Genomic DNA, 16,373 nt, shown 5'->3' with positions numbered 1-16,373 from the left:
GACTAGACCTAAGTTTTGAAATTGACATCCACCTGAAATGCCTGAGGTACAGGTATAGGGAGTAGAGACAGTATTGCTCAAGGCAATTTTCTATAAAACTGGGTTAGCTACCAGTTGCATCCACATTCCAGCAAGTGACACAGATTTATTTAAAGCAATAAAGGGGCAGGAAGCAGGAGGGGAGTACATTTCAGAAATATCATCACACTAAATCATAGGCATACCACCTTATTTTCCAAATCTAAAAGATAGTTTCTAAAGTAATTACTATTATAGAACTTCTAAGTTTCAAAGAACTCCAATTAAAAGTAAGCCACGGACTCTGAACTTGAAATTAACCAAAAGACATAAAGATGATCAATAACATTTAAAACTTCATAGTACTTAAAATAATACATAGTACATAAGATAATATTTCTACTTCCTCTCAGTTTAAGTCACCTCAAGGAGAGCAAGATACTTATCAAAGTATCAAAGAAAGTTATCAAAACGGAAAAAAAAAAAAAAAAAGTTTAAACCCACTGTTGACAAGGATGTACTGATAGGAATACTCCAACACATGACCAAAGGGCAAGGATCATGTCTGCCTTATTTACCATGATAAGAATCACTAGGGCCTAACTCAGTGCCTGGTACATGGTAAGGAAAGATTTGATGAATAAATAAAAATGTTATTAAAAAAAAATTCTAGTCACTAGCCTTTTCCTGAAAGTACTCCCAGGTTTCAAATTTCCCCCTCAAGTTTACTACCTGATTCTGCGCTAGTAATCACTATTTACTCCTTGTACATGCTTTGAGAAACTTTAGTTTTCTCTGGGCCACACTTAATTTCTGTGATAGCAATCCCTCTCAAAACCAAATATGTTTTCAGTTTACCTACATTCACTACCTACATTCATTCTGAAATTTGGTAAAAATTTGGGCTTTGAGAAAGTATAGGCTTTAGATTTTAAAAGAATCGGTGGAGTCCTAATTTTACCACTTACTTTTTTTCTTTTTTTGAGAAAGAGTCTCACTCTGTCGCCCAGGCTAGAGTGCAGTCACGCGATCTCGACTCACTGCAACCTCCACCTCCTGGGTTCGGGCAATTCTTGTGCCTCAGCCTCCCAAGTAGCTGGGACTACAGGTATGTGCCATCACACCCAGCTAATTTTTGTATTTTTAGTAGAGATGGGGTTTCACTATGTTGGCTAGACTGATCTTGGACTACTGACCTCAGATGATTTGCCCGCCTTGGCCTCCCAAAGTGCTGGGATTACAGGCACCAGCCACCATGCCCAGCCCAGCCATTTACTTGATGGGATCTTGAGTTCAGTAACTTCTCTGAGTTTTAGTTTCTCCATATTCCACAAATGTGCTGCCTACTCCTACTCTGACCTCAACTTCCTCCACTTTCCCCGGGCCACTATGTTCCAAACACCCAACTCTTCCTGTTGCTAGAGTATGCCAGGTTCAGACCTTTTGGCCCGCGCACTAGAGGCCTTCTGCCTCTAATGTTCCTCCCCTTAACCGAATGGTTGGCTCTTTCCATTCAGATCTCAGTTAAATGTAACCTCCTCAACACCCTTTCCATGACCACCCAATCACTCACTGTAGTTTAATTCTCCAGATAACAACTATTACTATCCCATAATATTTTATTTCTACTTCCTCTCACTTTAAGTTACCTCAAGGAGAGCAAGATACTTATCTGTTCTGTGTCACTAGTACCTGGAACTGTGTCTGAAACACAGTACGCACTCAAATATTTACCAAAGACTGTATAGTACCTGCACATAGAGCCTTGCCTTCCAAGAAGGTACCAATTAAAAGTTAGCTCCTTCCCCTTTACATTATTACCAAACAACATGGTAAGTGTGGTAGAGCATTCCTGAGCTTCAATTACCACCTCCACTCCTCCCATTACCCTATGAGGCCAAAGCACCTCTTCTGAGCTCCAGATCTTTATAAGTCATCAGCCTACTCAGCTCTTCACTTGCATGTCACCAAGAAACCTAACTCAAAATGGGAGCCAGACTTCTCAGTGACCAGGGGAGTTACAAATATGGAAAAAGGAAAGACTAGAATGAACTCTGTGGTGTTGGTTGAAAAGGGAAGTGTCAGTATAAATACATGATGTTTCAGATACATATCTCTTTATATAAATATAGATAGCAAAAGAAATAAATTTAGCTATACACTATGTATATGTGTGTGTTCACTATCTGTCTGCTAAATAACACTGTTAGCAATAAGCCTAGTAGCTATATCTTAGTTTCTAATACCTTTCCTACCAAAAGCAACAGGGTTCCTTAAAGAAATGTTTCCAGGCCTGGAGCAGGGAAAGTACAAGATATGCTTTGAACATCTTTATTTTGTGTATGTGTCAGAAAGTAAGGAAATGCTAACAAATAATGGAGCCATGTCAAAAGAACACAGGATCCAGATGGAAGGGGATGCCATTGGCTAAAACTGGGAAAACATAAACATCAGAATACATAATAAAGAATTTTAACCCACTGAATAAAACACCCATCAATGAGTCTATCCTGACACAAATAAATAACACATTAAAAAAGAAGCTCTTTCAGCAGGGCGCGTGGCTCATGCCTGTAATTCCAGCACTTTGGGAGGCCAAGGCGGGCAGATCACAATGTCAAGAGATCGAGACCATCCTGGCTAACACGGTGAAACACCGTCTCTATTAAATATACAAAAAAGTAGCCGGGCATGGTGGCGGGCGCCTGTAGTCCCAGCTACTCGGGAGGCTGAGGTAGGAGAATGGTGTGAACCCGGGAGGCAGGGCTTGCACTGAGCGGAGATTGCATCACTGCACTCCAGCCTGGGCTACAGAGCCAGACTTTGTCTCAAAAAAAAAAAAAAAAAAAAAAAAAAAAAAAGCTCTTTCTTGTGGTATAATACCAACAAATAAATGCAAAAAAAGGATAGTAATCAACAGCAATCATCGGTTCGAGCAAGATCACTGGATTCTAAAATGGTGGGTAACAGTTTAATGAACAGGATTTTTTAATTACCTCCCTATAAATTACTTATTAATTTAAAGTGGAAAATAATTTTATAATGGAGAAAATTGGCAGATACCACTTTAACCAGGTGATCAAAGTTAACATCACCTATACTGGAACAAACATTATGTGTCCCCTGATATGATTTACTGAGAATACAACATCTCTTCTGCAGTAGTCTACCAGGCTTCTATAACTTGAACCTTATCAAATTTGAATAAAGAAACCTTAAATCCAAATTTAGAGACATTCTATAAAATAACAGGCCTATTGTTTTTATAAGATAAAAAGTACATTTTAATAAACGAAAAAAATCAACATAATGCTCAGACATTTTGCAGGTACTGGGGGAAGACTTCCCATGCCTCCCCTGCCTTCCTGGCATCACTGTGTATGAGGGAGTATGTCAAGCTGTTCTGATCTTGGAAGAAATGGGGGTAAGGAGACTTTCATCTGTCTGCATATCTTTGCTGTGGGGTTGCCTGGCTGCCAAGTGATTTGTCTCTGGGTCTCAGGCACCCCTGCCCAAGTCTCCTGTGGAATGCAGGGATGGTGCTATGCAGAGAGGCAACAGGGCATATCTGCTGACAGAGAGACAACTGGTGGTGGTGGTAATGGCAGTGACAAGCAAGAGGAGTAGAGGGGTGGGTCTGCCAAAGAGGAGCAGGGAAGAGTGAATGGAAGCGAGGGAAGAAGGGAAGTATGAAAGAGGGAAGAAAGCCAAAAGACAGGGTGCACCAGAGGGCAGAATTAGTAGGAGTTTAGGAGATGGTCTCCAGTTCCTAGGTCTCCATCAGCCCTTGTCTGAGGGCAGGACTCTGTGTAATTTGTTTTTTTCCTACTGTCTAGGTATTCCTACCAATACCAGCACCTGTGTAGGGATCTCATCATTGTCCCAGTCATTTGGACCAAGGGTGGAGGGGGACATCTGCTAAATCAGGGCGCAACACTCTAGAGTAGAGAAGAGGAACACACAGAACGAGGCACCCAGTCAGCTCCTGCAGAGAACTGGCTGTTTATACCAGACACACAAGGCAAAAGTTTGCCAAGAGCTAAGACAATGCCTAAGGAAGGGGCTTGATACCCAGCCAGCACACAGCTAAGGGTGCTCTATCTTTGTTTGCTTGTTTTTTGAGACGGAGTTTTGCCTCTGTTGCCCAGGCTGGAGTGCAGTGGCACAATGCCAGCTCACTGTAACCTCCATCTCCCAGGTTCAAACAATTCTCCTGCCTCAACCTACCGAGTAGCTGGGACCACAAGCAAGATCAAGTAACTGGGACTACAGGCACACACCACTGGCTAATTTTTTGTATTTTTTCATAGAGATAGGGTTTCACTATGTTGGCCAGGGTGGTCTCGAACTCCTGACCTCAAGTGATAAGCCCACCTCAGCCTTCCAAAGTGCTGGGATTACAGAGGTGAGCCACCACGCCCAGGCTGGTGTTCCATATTCAAAAGTGTTAATATCATGAAAGACAAAGGCAGAGTGAAGAACTATTCCAGGTTAAAAGAGACTTAGGAGACATGACAACTAAATGCAAAGCATGATCCTGAATTGGGAAATAAAATAGCAATAATGAAAATCAAAATAATTGGCAAATCTGAATATGGGCTGTGAATCAGATAATAATATCACATCAAGGTTAAATTTTCCAATTTTTAAATGAGCTTATGTTCAGGAACTATCCTTCATTTTAGGAGATACACACTGAAGGAGTGTGGGGTACAATATCTCTTAACACATTCTTAAATGGTTCAGAAATATTATATATATTTATTTATATCCTATATATATGTGCAGACACACACGTTATATATACATTGCTGGGCATGGCAGCTCATGCCTATGATCCCAGCACTTTGGGAGGCCAAGGCAGGCAGATCACTTGAGATCGAGTTCAAGATCAGCCTGGCTAACATGGTGAAACCCTATCTCTACTAAAAATACAAAAATCAGCTGGGCATGGTGGCACGTGCCAGTAATCCCAGCTACTCGGGTGGCTGAGGCATGAGAATCCCTTGACCCCGGGAGTTGGAGGCTGCAGTGAGCCAAGATCGTGCCACTGCATTCCATCCTGGTAACAGAGCAAAACGCTGTCTCAAAAAAAAAAAAAAAAAAAAAAGGTCAGGCGCAGTGGCTCATGCCTGCAATCCCAGCATTTGGGGAGGCCGAGGCAGGTGGATCACCTGACCAACATCATGAAACCCCATCTCTACTAAAAATACAAAAAAAATTAGCTGGGTGTGGTGTCAGGTGCCTGTAATCCCAGCTACTCGGGAGGCTGAGGCAGGAGAATCACTTGAACCTGGGAGGCAGAGTTTGCAGTGAGCCGAGATTGCGCCATCGCACTGCAGCCTGGGCAACAAGAGCAAAACTCCGTCTCAAAAAAAAAAAAAAAAAAAAAAAAACGCGTATCTCTTTCTCTCTCTCTCCACACACACACACACACACACACACGCATTTATGTGGGAGGTAGGAAGGAATGAGAGAGAATAATAAAACAAATGGGACAAAATATTAACAATTGGTAAATCTGGATAAAGGGTATTTGGGAATTCTTTATACTATTCTTACACATTTGAAATTATGTTGAAAAAGTTAACAAAACTTCAAAATGCCCCAAACCATTATTTTCTCCCACACTTGATGATCTTTCAGTGTTCCTTACATCAATAAAGTACACCACAATCCATCAAGCTGAACAAGTCAGAAACCTAGGAGTCATCGTTAATGCCTCCCTCTCCTTCAACCCATAAATAAAACCCATTACAGAATCCAGTCTAAAGTCTTCCCCTTCTCACAATCTCAAGACTCCAGGTTCTGGTTCTCCCTAGTTCAGGCGACCAGCACTTTTTATCTTAATTACTACATTTACTTCGAATTTTGTCTTCCCACATTCACTCTGCTCCCCGCTCCAAACCATTCTCTACTATAGCCAGAATTTGCTTATTTCCCATAAGCAAATTTGGTCATGTCACGCATACCACCCCCATCCCCGAGGGTTTCCAATGAATTCTCACTTCTCTAAGGATTAAAATCCTTCCTCTGGCCTACAAGAATGGAATGATCTTATCCCTGCCAGTCACATTCAGTTCCTGGAAACCATGCTCTCTTCCACTCCAGAACCTTTTCACATTCTCTGGAATGTTCTCCCTATTCTTTACCCCCTTTCAGATTCTCAGGGGCCAGTGATCCATTCAGTCTGGTCCAATTTCCCCCTCATAAAGAGAAAGAATATAGCATTTATCTTGCTGTCCCTGTACCTCAATGTAATAAAATTTTACTTTTGAGACTATACAATTCTATTATAAATAAAGATTAATACGCTTGTAAAATGTAGATGAAATGTTCGAAGGTATTTTAAGTATAGATAAGAAGCTAGTTTTAAAAGTTTGTTAACATATAATTGACAGAATGTGTTAAATAAAGGTAAGCAGTTAATAGCACACATACATGAAACATAGAAAGGGGTGGAAAAAACAAGATACCTAATATTTATGAGGCACCTATGTATTAAATATTCATGATACACTAAATATACTAAGTACTAAATATTCATGACATAGTAAATATGCATGACACTAAACAACAAGAGAGTCAATGAACACATGAGCACAATATTCATGAGTCCTTAATTCAGCTACCCATTGGTGATGAGCAGTCTGGCCCATGTGTCCTCTGCCCAAGGAACAAAGCCCATGGCTTATGGTAAGCTACAGCTGTGGCAGGCTTCCTTGTCCCATGTCTAATAGAGCAAGTGTGTGGCACTGGCCTGTGTCTCTGTGGGCCTCTTTGTTCAAACCTCAGTTCTGGTCCTGGTGACCACACTATCAGCATAGAAGGCTAATGTAGTAGAGAGAGGACATATGAAATGTATATACTGCAGGATTCAGGAAGTGTGGCCCTTCCTCCCTGCTTGCACCCCATCCTAAGTGTTTTAACTCATCCTATCTCTTTCCTCTTGCTTCTCTCTAAAAACTGATTTAACAAATCACATAGTTTGGGCATTTTAAGTTGTTCTGTGAGCTTTCTGTTCTGTGACCTCTAGGCTAGTTTTGTATGGCATGTACTTAGAGGCCACCATTGGATCAAGGTAATTTCCCACACAGCACTCAGCGTAATCAAATAATAAAGGGAAATTTATTTTTAAAACAGCATTCCAGCTAATAAATACAGAAGTCATGACAGAGAGAAAACTAGACATTAAGTATCTTGTGGTAGAAGTACACATCACCTATAAAGTATACCAAAAAAAAAATCAAACCTGAATGCAATCAATCCTCTAGATCTAACTATCAATTTACAACGAATACAGAGGACAAAGAGAAACTTGTTAATATCATGGAGTTCCAAACTGTAGGAAACTTTATAGGACAAATACTCTGGTTTATCCAACAAATAAATTGCAAGGAAGATAAAATGAGATGGGAGCCTATACATTAAGAAAAAAAAAATCTTCTGGTCATATATACCTAAAAAAAAAAAAAAAGAAAAAAAAAACACAACAATGTAAAGAGACATCAACCAGTTGCAAAGTATAGCCTTTAGATGGATCCTGACTAGAACAAATAAAATTGTAAAATAAAAAATATTTGGCCGGACGCGGTGGCTAACACCAGTAATCCCAGCACTTTGGGAGGCCGAGGTGGGCGGATCATGAGGTCAGGAGATCTAGACCATCCCGGCTAACACAGTGAAACCCCGTCTCTACTAAAAATACAAAAAATGAGCTGGGTGCGGTGGCGGGTGTCTATAGTCCCAGCTACTTGGGAGGCTGAGGCAGGAGAATGGTGGGAACCCAGGAGGCGGAGCTGGTAGTGAGCCGAGATTGCCACTGCACTCCAGCCTGGGCAACAGAGCGAGACTCATCTCAAAAAAAATAATAATAAAATAAATTTAAAAATAAAAAATATTTATGAGACAATCAGAAATCTTCATATTGATTTGATGATATGGAATCCTATGATTACAACAGTGCTGTGATGGCTGTGCCATGATTACATTTTAAAAAGGGAGTGGACTTACAGAAATACATACTGATATATGTATAGATGGGATGACACGATGTTTGGAATTTGTTTCAAATAATTGGCAGTGATGGGGAGTGTTTAGAGATGAATCAAGATTGGCCATAAGTTGATGATGGCAGGGGCTGGATGATGGATACATGAAAGATTATTGTTATTGTATATATTTGAGATTTTCTATAATCAATCCTTCTGTTTGAAGAGAAAGTTTCAAAGCAAGACAAGAGTGTAGAACTTTCAGTGATTAGAGAAGAGCTCTGAATGGTGTGGTACATAGATATGAGATCTAGAACTGCTACAGCCATTTTCTACCATGAGACTAGACAGCCTAAGAATGAAATCCACACATGAACAAGGGCACAGCTAAAAGAATCACAGAGAAATGAAGCTACAGCCCCGATCAAATCAAAACCAAAGCCCATCCCACTTGAGGACTTTTTCAGAAACAATAAATCCTCTTTACTATTTGTACAATGTACAAACGCAATTTGAGGTGGATTTTTTGTTACTACAAGTGAGGACAGCATAACTGATACAATTTCCCATTTACTTTAAACCGAGTCATGCTTCTGTCTCTACATTCCCCTCAAAATGTTCTCAGCAAAATCATCAATAACTTCCTTGTTGCTAAATCTAATGGATCTTTTTGAGAGTCCTCGATTAATCTTTCTCATCTACACCTCATATTCCTTCATCCTCAATGTTCTCTTCCCTAGTCTTCTGAGACTCCACATTCTCCAGTTTTCTTTCTAATTACCCTATGCCTAGCTCCTTTGCTGGCTCGCCTGTCTTGGGTCCTTTCTTTCTCCATACTATCCCTCAAAGTGTCTGGCAGTCAGCTGGGTGGGGTGGCTCACACATGTAATCCCAACACTTTGGGAAGCCAAGGCAGGAAGACTGCTTGAATCCAGGAGTTCAAGACCAGCTTGGGCAACATAGTGAGACTTCCTCTCTACAAAATATTTTCAAAAAAATTAACCAGGCATGTAGTCCAGCTACTCAAAAGGCTGAGGCAGGAGGATCACCTGAGCCCAGAAATTTGAAGCTGCAATGAGCTATGATCACATGACTGCACTCGGCCTGGGTGATAGTGAGACCTTATCTCTAAAAAAAAAAAAAGGAACTAGACCTGGCGCAGTGGCTCACACTTGTAATCCCAGCACTTTGGGAGGCCAAGGGGTGGCGGATCATGAGGTCAGGAGATCGAGACCATCCTGGCTAACACAGTGAAACCCCGTCTCTACTAAAATACAAAACTTAGCTGGGCATGGTGGCGGGCACCTGTAGTCCCAGCTACTCGGGAGGCTGAGGCAGGAGAATGGCATGAACCCAGGAGGTGGGGCTTGCAGTGAGCTGAGATCGCATCACCGCACTCCAGCCTGGGCGACAGGCGAGACTCGGTCTCAAAAAAAAAAAAAATGTGACTAGTGAGTGGTAGTCACCTACTTTTTAATTACCACCTATAACTCTCATCCCTGAGGTCTTCTAAGCTCCATACATGAATTTCCACGGGCCTAATGCACACACCATCATTTTACATGTTCCTCAAACTCAATATGGTTCTTTCCCCCTTCTCTCTTAAACACACACACTGGCCCTCTTCCATTGTTCCCTTTCTCACAAAATAGAATCAATCTTAACACTTCCCAAAATCTCATCTTTTCTTCCACATATCCAATCAATCACCAAGCCTTATCCTTTACATTCATCCACTTCTTTCCATATCCACCACTACCATCCACATTCAAGACGCCATCATCTCTCACCTGAACCATAATAACTTCCCAACTGGTTTCCTCCTTCACAACTCTTGGCCCTCCTCCAATTCATTTTCTACTGTTTCCAAGACATCCTTTTAAAAATTGTGGTAAAATATACATTACATAAACTTCACTATTTTAACCATTTTTAAGTGTATTCCAAGAGATTTCCTAAAACAAATCGTCTGATGATTTCATCTTGCTTAAAACAAACTGACTGGCTCAGGGTCCAGGTGGGAAGAGGACTTCTCACAAGATCTACTCTTTTATACCTTTGAGTTTTGAATCTGTACCTGTATACCTATTTTTAAAAACTTTTTAACTGTTAATAAATTTTCAAGAACCTATAATAAAGACCTCTAGCATCTATTTTTTTAAAGGGTAGATAATAGAAAATATTTCTGCTGTTTCAAAATCTGTTGTGAGACAAAATTCTATAAAACATGTAAATTAGAAATAAGTTTACATGCTCAACAATCTATTTTAATATCATCATCAACCAGGCACGAAGGCTCACGCCTGTAATCCCAATACTTTGGGAGGCCGAGGCAGGCAGATCACTTGACCCCAAAGTTCGAGATCAGCCAGGCCAACATGGCAAAGCCCCGTCTTTACTAAAAATCCAGGAAGACTCTAACTCAGAGGTTAAGATACAAATTTCAATATCACAAAGGCTTAGACTCTAATTTTGTTTCCACCTCTTACAAGTTGTATGATCAAGGGCAAGTTAGTTAACTCCTCTAAATCTCTCATTTTTTATTTTAAAAAGGGTGAACAATCATGTATTTCCTAAATTCTTATTTTCAAATTGAATATTTGTGAAATCAGTATGTCTTATAATTAATTTGTACTTCAATGTACAAAAAAACCCTTTTTAGATCACAATAGTTGTCTTATAATATTGATACCAGTGATTCTCAACCTGGGCTCCTTTTGTTCCCCAGGAGTCATCTGGAGATGTCTGGGGACATTCTGGGTTGTCACAGCTGGGGTAGGAGTAGGGATGGAGATAGGGAACACTACTGGCATCAGGTGGATACAGGCCACAGATGCTGCTAAAATCCTAGAATGCACAGGACAGCCCCCAACAACAAAGAATTATCTGGCCAATAGTTCTGCAGTTGAGAAATCCTGTTTTAGAGTCTTAGAAGAAATAAAATAATATCTACTTAATAGGTTCATTCTCCGAATTAAAATAAATGCATATAAAATGCTTAGAATAATAATTAGCACAAAGTACATGTTTAATACATGTAATAGTATTTTTTCTTTTTTTTTTAATCCAATGTGCTTAGGATAATTTAACTACTAAATAAATACCAAATTCCTTCACCTCACCCTTCACATAATTCTGTCTGTTTGTCTTTCAAGCTGGCTGTCTCACTGCTTCATTACATAAACCTCATCTAATCAATCCGGTCTATGTTGTTTCACTAGCACTACCTGAGTTTCACAACTCCATGCCTACATACAAACCATTTCCTCCATCTACCATGCCTACTTTCCATTCAGCCTATAGCTTCAATACCACCTCCACTAGAGAGGTCTTCCTTCACAGACCACTGATTGCTGGAAATGGCCTCTCCCCTGCCACCCCACTGCATCCTACCACCACCAGTCTCCCTCTGAATGTCATATTTCCAATTATACGGCTCTTATTTCTGAACTCTACTGTGGTTATACATTTATCATACCTCCCCTACTAAAGCATAAACTCTTAAAAGAAAGGCATAGCTTAAACACATAAGATTTGATACTGTTGAATCAGACCATTCTCCTTGAAACTTTCTCCTTCCAGGGCTTCAGTGTTACTACACTTTTTCTCTGTCAATGGCATCACAGTTCAGCTTGTCAGTCACCAAATCTCAAAATCTCAGGTACCTCATCCTTCTTAAAACCTCAGGTGACCTCATCCTCTTACACATTCCCTTTTCATTCAAACCATTTCCCATGTACCCGGTCACTTCGAAATACTAGAGATTAAATCTCTCCAACGTTTTTTCTATCATTTGCCTCATTTCCATTTTTTGACTTCTACCCATAGAGAACAGTAGTTACGAGTACAGGCTCAAGTCAAATTCCCTGGGTTCAGACCCCAGCTCCATTAGTTGGGTAACTCTGGAAGAGTTCCTAAGCCCCTGGGCCTCACTTTCCTCATCAGTAAAATTGGAATCAGTAACCGTTCCACCTCAAAAGGCTGTCATAAGGATTTAAATGATACAGTATGTATAAAGTGCTTGACACAAAGTGTAGGAGCTCAATAAATATTAGCAGCTTTATTTATTATTATTATTTCTTTTGAGACAGAGTCTCGCTCTGTTGCCCAGGCTGGAATACAATGGCACGATCTCGGCTCACTGCAACCTCCACTTCCCGAGTTCAAGTGACTATCCTGCCTCAGCCTCCCGAGTAGCTGGGATTACAAGCACTTGCCACCACGCCCAGCTAATTTTTGTATTTTTAGTAGAGACGGAGTTTCACTATGTTGGTCACGCTGGTCTCGAACTCCTGACCTCAGGTGATCCACCCGCCTTGGTCTCCCAAAGTGCTGGGATTACAGGCATGAGCCACCATGCCCAGCCTATATTAGCAGCTTCATTATCATACCCCCCCTACTTCAAGACCTCATGAACTTTTTTCTTATTAGTAAATTATTCTATTGACTATAAAGTCAAAGATAAAGGACCTCATCTTTTGCCCAGACTCCTGCAATAATGTCCCAAACTGGCCCCTCTGCTACGGGTCTCTCTTAACCACAACGCTACCTACTTTCTCAACAATCTTCATATATGCACAAGAGTCAGACCTTATATAGGACTTTGACAGCAAGATTTGTTAAGATAGACAAAGAAATGTAACAAGGTATATTTATAATAGGAAATATTTTATATCACTAAACTAAATGGTATATATAAAGGAAAATAACAGTTGAGAAGATTGAAGTGATAAACTGACACTAGGAAGTGGGCCTTGAATTCCAAATTCAAGAGTGTCACAAGAGGTTTTGCACCTATCATTTCCCCCAAAGGATTTAAGGGAACAGAACATTTAAAGAAAATTCTGTAAAATCTTTGCTTAAATGGGTTAAGCTCCTCAAATATAGAAAAGGCACAAATAGTTGAACTACTTCCTCCTTTGCAATTTGGATTATCTATTTACTGATTCAAATTCATCTATAAAACTTATTCTTCATTTAATCAAACCTGTACCTGCATTCTTCCACAAAATAAACTCTTAAAATTTGTACTATTTGTAATACTTTTGTAATACTACTGTAAAGAGAAGAAAATGATTCAAGGCTCCCAAGACTTCAAATTAAGTAAATATTCCATATCTGCTTTCTAGGTATTACAACATTAGTGTTTTGTGTTTTTTTTGTTTGTTTGTTAAGTTCAATTACTTCGTTCTATGCTCACAATTTATTTCTAGCTATGATTTTAAATGACTTTTACAACACATGGTTATAAACTTAACTAGTTTTTCAGTACATCAAAAGTTAGAAAGTTTCTAACAGAAAACACCAAATCAGTGCCTGAAGACCCTGTAAGTCATCGTTAAAGGAGTGATTTTAGTAAATCATACTTGAAAGCTGGGTTAATGTTTTGAATAACTGAATATAATTATGTAATACCTTTGAAAAATGCTATCTATTAACCTCTCCTGCATAAGAGTATTGGCAGCAAATAAAGAATATTTACATTAAAAAATTCCTAATTTTTTTCTATTCATTCCATATAAATTTATGCTTTGAAAGACTATTGATAAAGAATAAACAAAATGGACAAACAGAACATTCTTAATAATGTATTAATATATTGTTACTAAGTCACTTAAGGTCTTCTAAACTTGTTTTTCATCCCATTTGAATATGGTCTTTTCATCCATTCCAACTGCTGCCAAGGCAAATGTAATAGCCAACAATATCATCTATCAGAAAATGAATTAAGATTTGCACAATTTTTAAAGAAAAAAATACTAGACTTCAATATGTACTCTGTGCACATTTTTCACACTTGCAGATAAAATGGTTACTCTGCAGAATGATATAGAGTAATAAGCAAAGACTTCAGAGTCAGACATGCAGAATACATCACTTGCCAGATGTTTAATCTTGTGCAAATTAATCTGTGAGCCAGTTACCTTATCTGCAAAATGAGAACAGTATCTACAGGGTTGCCGCAGGAATGAATGAAGTAGAGTGCTGGGTATCTAACAGGAGTGTTCCACCTCCACCAATATCTTATTACCCTTTGAGTCAGACCTCAAATCAAAACTCATTTCTGCCACTTACTAACATTGTGATAGTAGTAAAGTTAACCTCTCTATGCACTGACTTCCTCCTGTTTTTTAAATGGGGAACACACTACCTACATCAGAGTTGTTTTGAATCCCTAATGTACAACTTAATGCAAAGCATCCAGCGGCAGACATCAGATTCCACTGATACTAGATTCCCTTCATTTCCTTTCTTCTTCAGGTGTGTTCAGTGTGTTCAAGTGGTCTAGAATCCACCAACCTGGCTGACACACATCCAGAAAGTAGGCCATTTTCTAGTTGGAAGCTTTTGTGTATGCACGGCAAAATTTTGACATCTGTATCCTATAAGCATCCTCTCAATTCCAGATGGAAAGAAAATATTTATCTTATTCCCTTTGCCTTCCACTTCATACATACTACCTTTCCACATAGGTGACTATGTAAATTTCCCTCTTTCCATGTTTTCTAAGCACTTAAATAGCCTTCATTTGCCGTCCAAATAGATACTAGCTTCAGTGTGCTGCTTAAGTTAAAACCAAAATACATCTATTATTCTCACTGCTTCTATCAGTGGTGCCAGAACGTTTTTATATAAAGGCAGTAACAGTTTGTGTTTCTTCCTATGAGTTACACTAGACATTTAATCTCAAAGAGATGTTTAAAATATAAATTAGTTGAAAAGGATGCATTATATTTATTCCTGATGCCAGTTTAATATCAAAGCATGAAAATTCAAGTAAAATTAAGGCTGCCATAAACATAAAATCACACCAATGGGAAGTTTCCCCAAAAACAAATTCAAATAATTTTCCAAACACTGAGATTAATCTGCTATTTAAGTAGGGTGTGTAAGTCCTGAAGATACTCAGTTGTGTGTAAGTTTAAGCAATAAAACTGAACTAAACCATTTACCAAAACATTACATAGTCCTAAAATTGGAAATTAGTCACCACCCCCCTAAAAAACCCTATATTTAACATGTGGAAATTTATGAGTACTAAGGAACTTTTCAACAAATATTTCATGTATCTAAAATTCACTAACTAGGGAATAGAAATCTTGTAAAATTACTCTTAAAAGTTACCAAATTACAGAAGCATCTTCCAATGAAAAGCAACTCTCTAATTTTTTTAGCATTTCACAACATGGGCTCCTAAAGCAACACTAAAGAATCACAACGGGAGGCCCTTTTCCTGTTATTTTGCAAAGACTGGGTTATGGAGGGAGTGTTTAACTGCTACTGCACTACACAATTTCTGTGTCAACAGCACATGCCTTCAAAAAACTCTTCTATTAAAAAAATTCCCAAAGTAGGGAGTTTTTGTTTCTTTTAATTTATGAAGCCAAAATACATTTGGAAAAAAAGAATATGCCTCACTGATACTATGAAATGAAAACAGCACCCTACAGTCAGCAAACTGAACACTGGTTTTAAATAATTGATTTAGTAAGAACTTAACATGTGTGCAGAAGGCTGATACAGCCTTAAAGAATGACAACAAAAATTAATACTGCACTCGACACAGGCCACCTTACATCCGACGGAGCCTGAATAGCAGCCATCATTACAAATGTCAAAATCAATACAGTACTATGCTATACACCCTCTCGCAATAATAAAGAAACCAAGTCAGATTTCTTGGTGGTGTAATCACAATTATGACTGAGACAGAAATGTATGCAGCACAATGAAGAAAATACCACAAATTAAAACCACTCTATGTAAAAACATAAAATTGCTCACTGGGTGGTGGGGGGGAACATTTTGCCATCCAATAAAAGGAATCTGGCCAAATCCCACCTGACCATTCACGTGCCCTTCATTGAAGACCAAACCTGCTTTCCTTATTTCTCCTTTCTTTCTCTTCCTAGCCTCCCATCATCTCCCTGAACCTGTACGAGAAGACAGGCATGGAGAGGCATTCGAGAATCGGGAACAAAAACCAGGATGTGGACCACATCAGGAGGAAGAGGGGAGGGAAGGGGTGACACCACTAACCTGTCCCAAAGGCTTTGGCCACCAGCCAGGCCAGATTGCAGGCGATTTTGGCCCTGGAGAAATCATAGTGATCAAAGGGCTTGATGGCTGGAACAATGAACGTCTTTTTCATCTCCCTGGGGTCTGCAGCATCCCCCATCTTTCACGGCGGCTCCTCGGGATGTCCCGGCCCTAACCTTCACATGGCGTGGCCTCGCCGCCACGGGGGTCGGGAGGGAGAAGCAGTTCAAACCATCGGGGCCCGGGCGACGTCCGCCCGGGCGCCGACGGGGGAGAAGCTCAGCTGTCCGCGCCGCGCGCCTGCCGCCTCCCGCGGGAGCCGCC

The 16,373-nt window shown here is 39.8% G+C and overlaps 1 protein-coding gene across 2 annotated transcripts in view; it reads right to left on the bottom strand.

Moving 5' to 3' along the window:
* Nucleotides 1-16,373, bottom strand: part of CAMSAP2 (calmodulin regulated spectrin associated protein family member 2) — a 121,124-nt gene extending 104,751 nt beyond the window's left edge. For both annotated transcript variants that reach the window (XM_017896559.1, XM_017896561.1), the window contains exon 1: nucleotides 16,050-16,373. In XM_017896559.1, the coding sequence (XP_017752048.1) occupies nucleotides 16,050-16,188 (139 nt within the window). In that variant the 5' untranslated portion in view covers nucleotides 16,189-16,373. The remainder of the gene's footprint in view (nucleotides 1-16,049) is intronic.

The sequence above is a fragment of the Rhinopithecus bieti genome, unplaced genomic scaffold, assembly GCF_001698545.2.
Source record: "Rhinopithecus bieti isolate Rb0 unplaced genomic scaffold, ASM169854v2 scaffold_24392, whole genome shotgun sequence".
In the NCBI taxonomy this organism is placed as follows: domain Eukaryota; kingdom Metazoa; phylum Chordata; class Mammalia; order Primates; family Cercopithecidae; genus Rhinopithecus; species Rhinopithecus bieti.
This window is presented reverse-complemented; position numbering and strand designations above follow the sequence as displayed.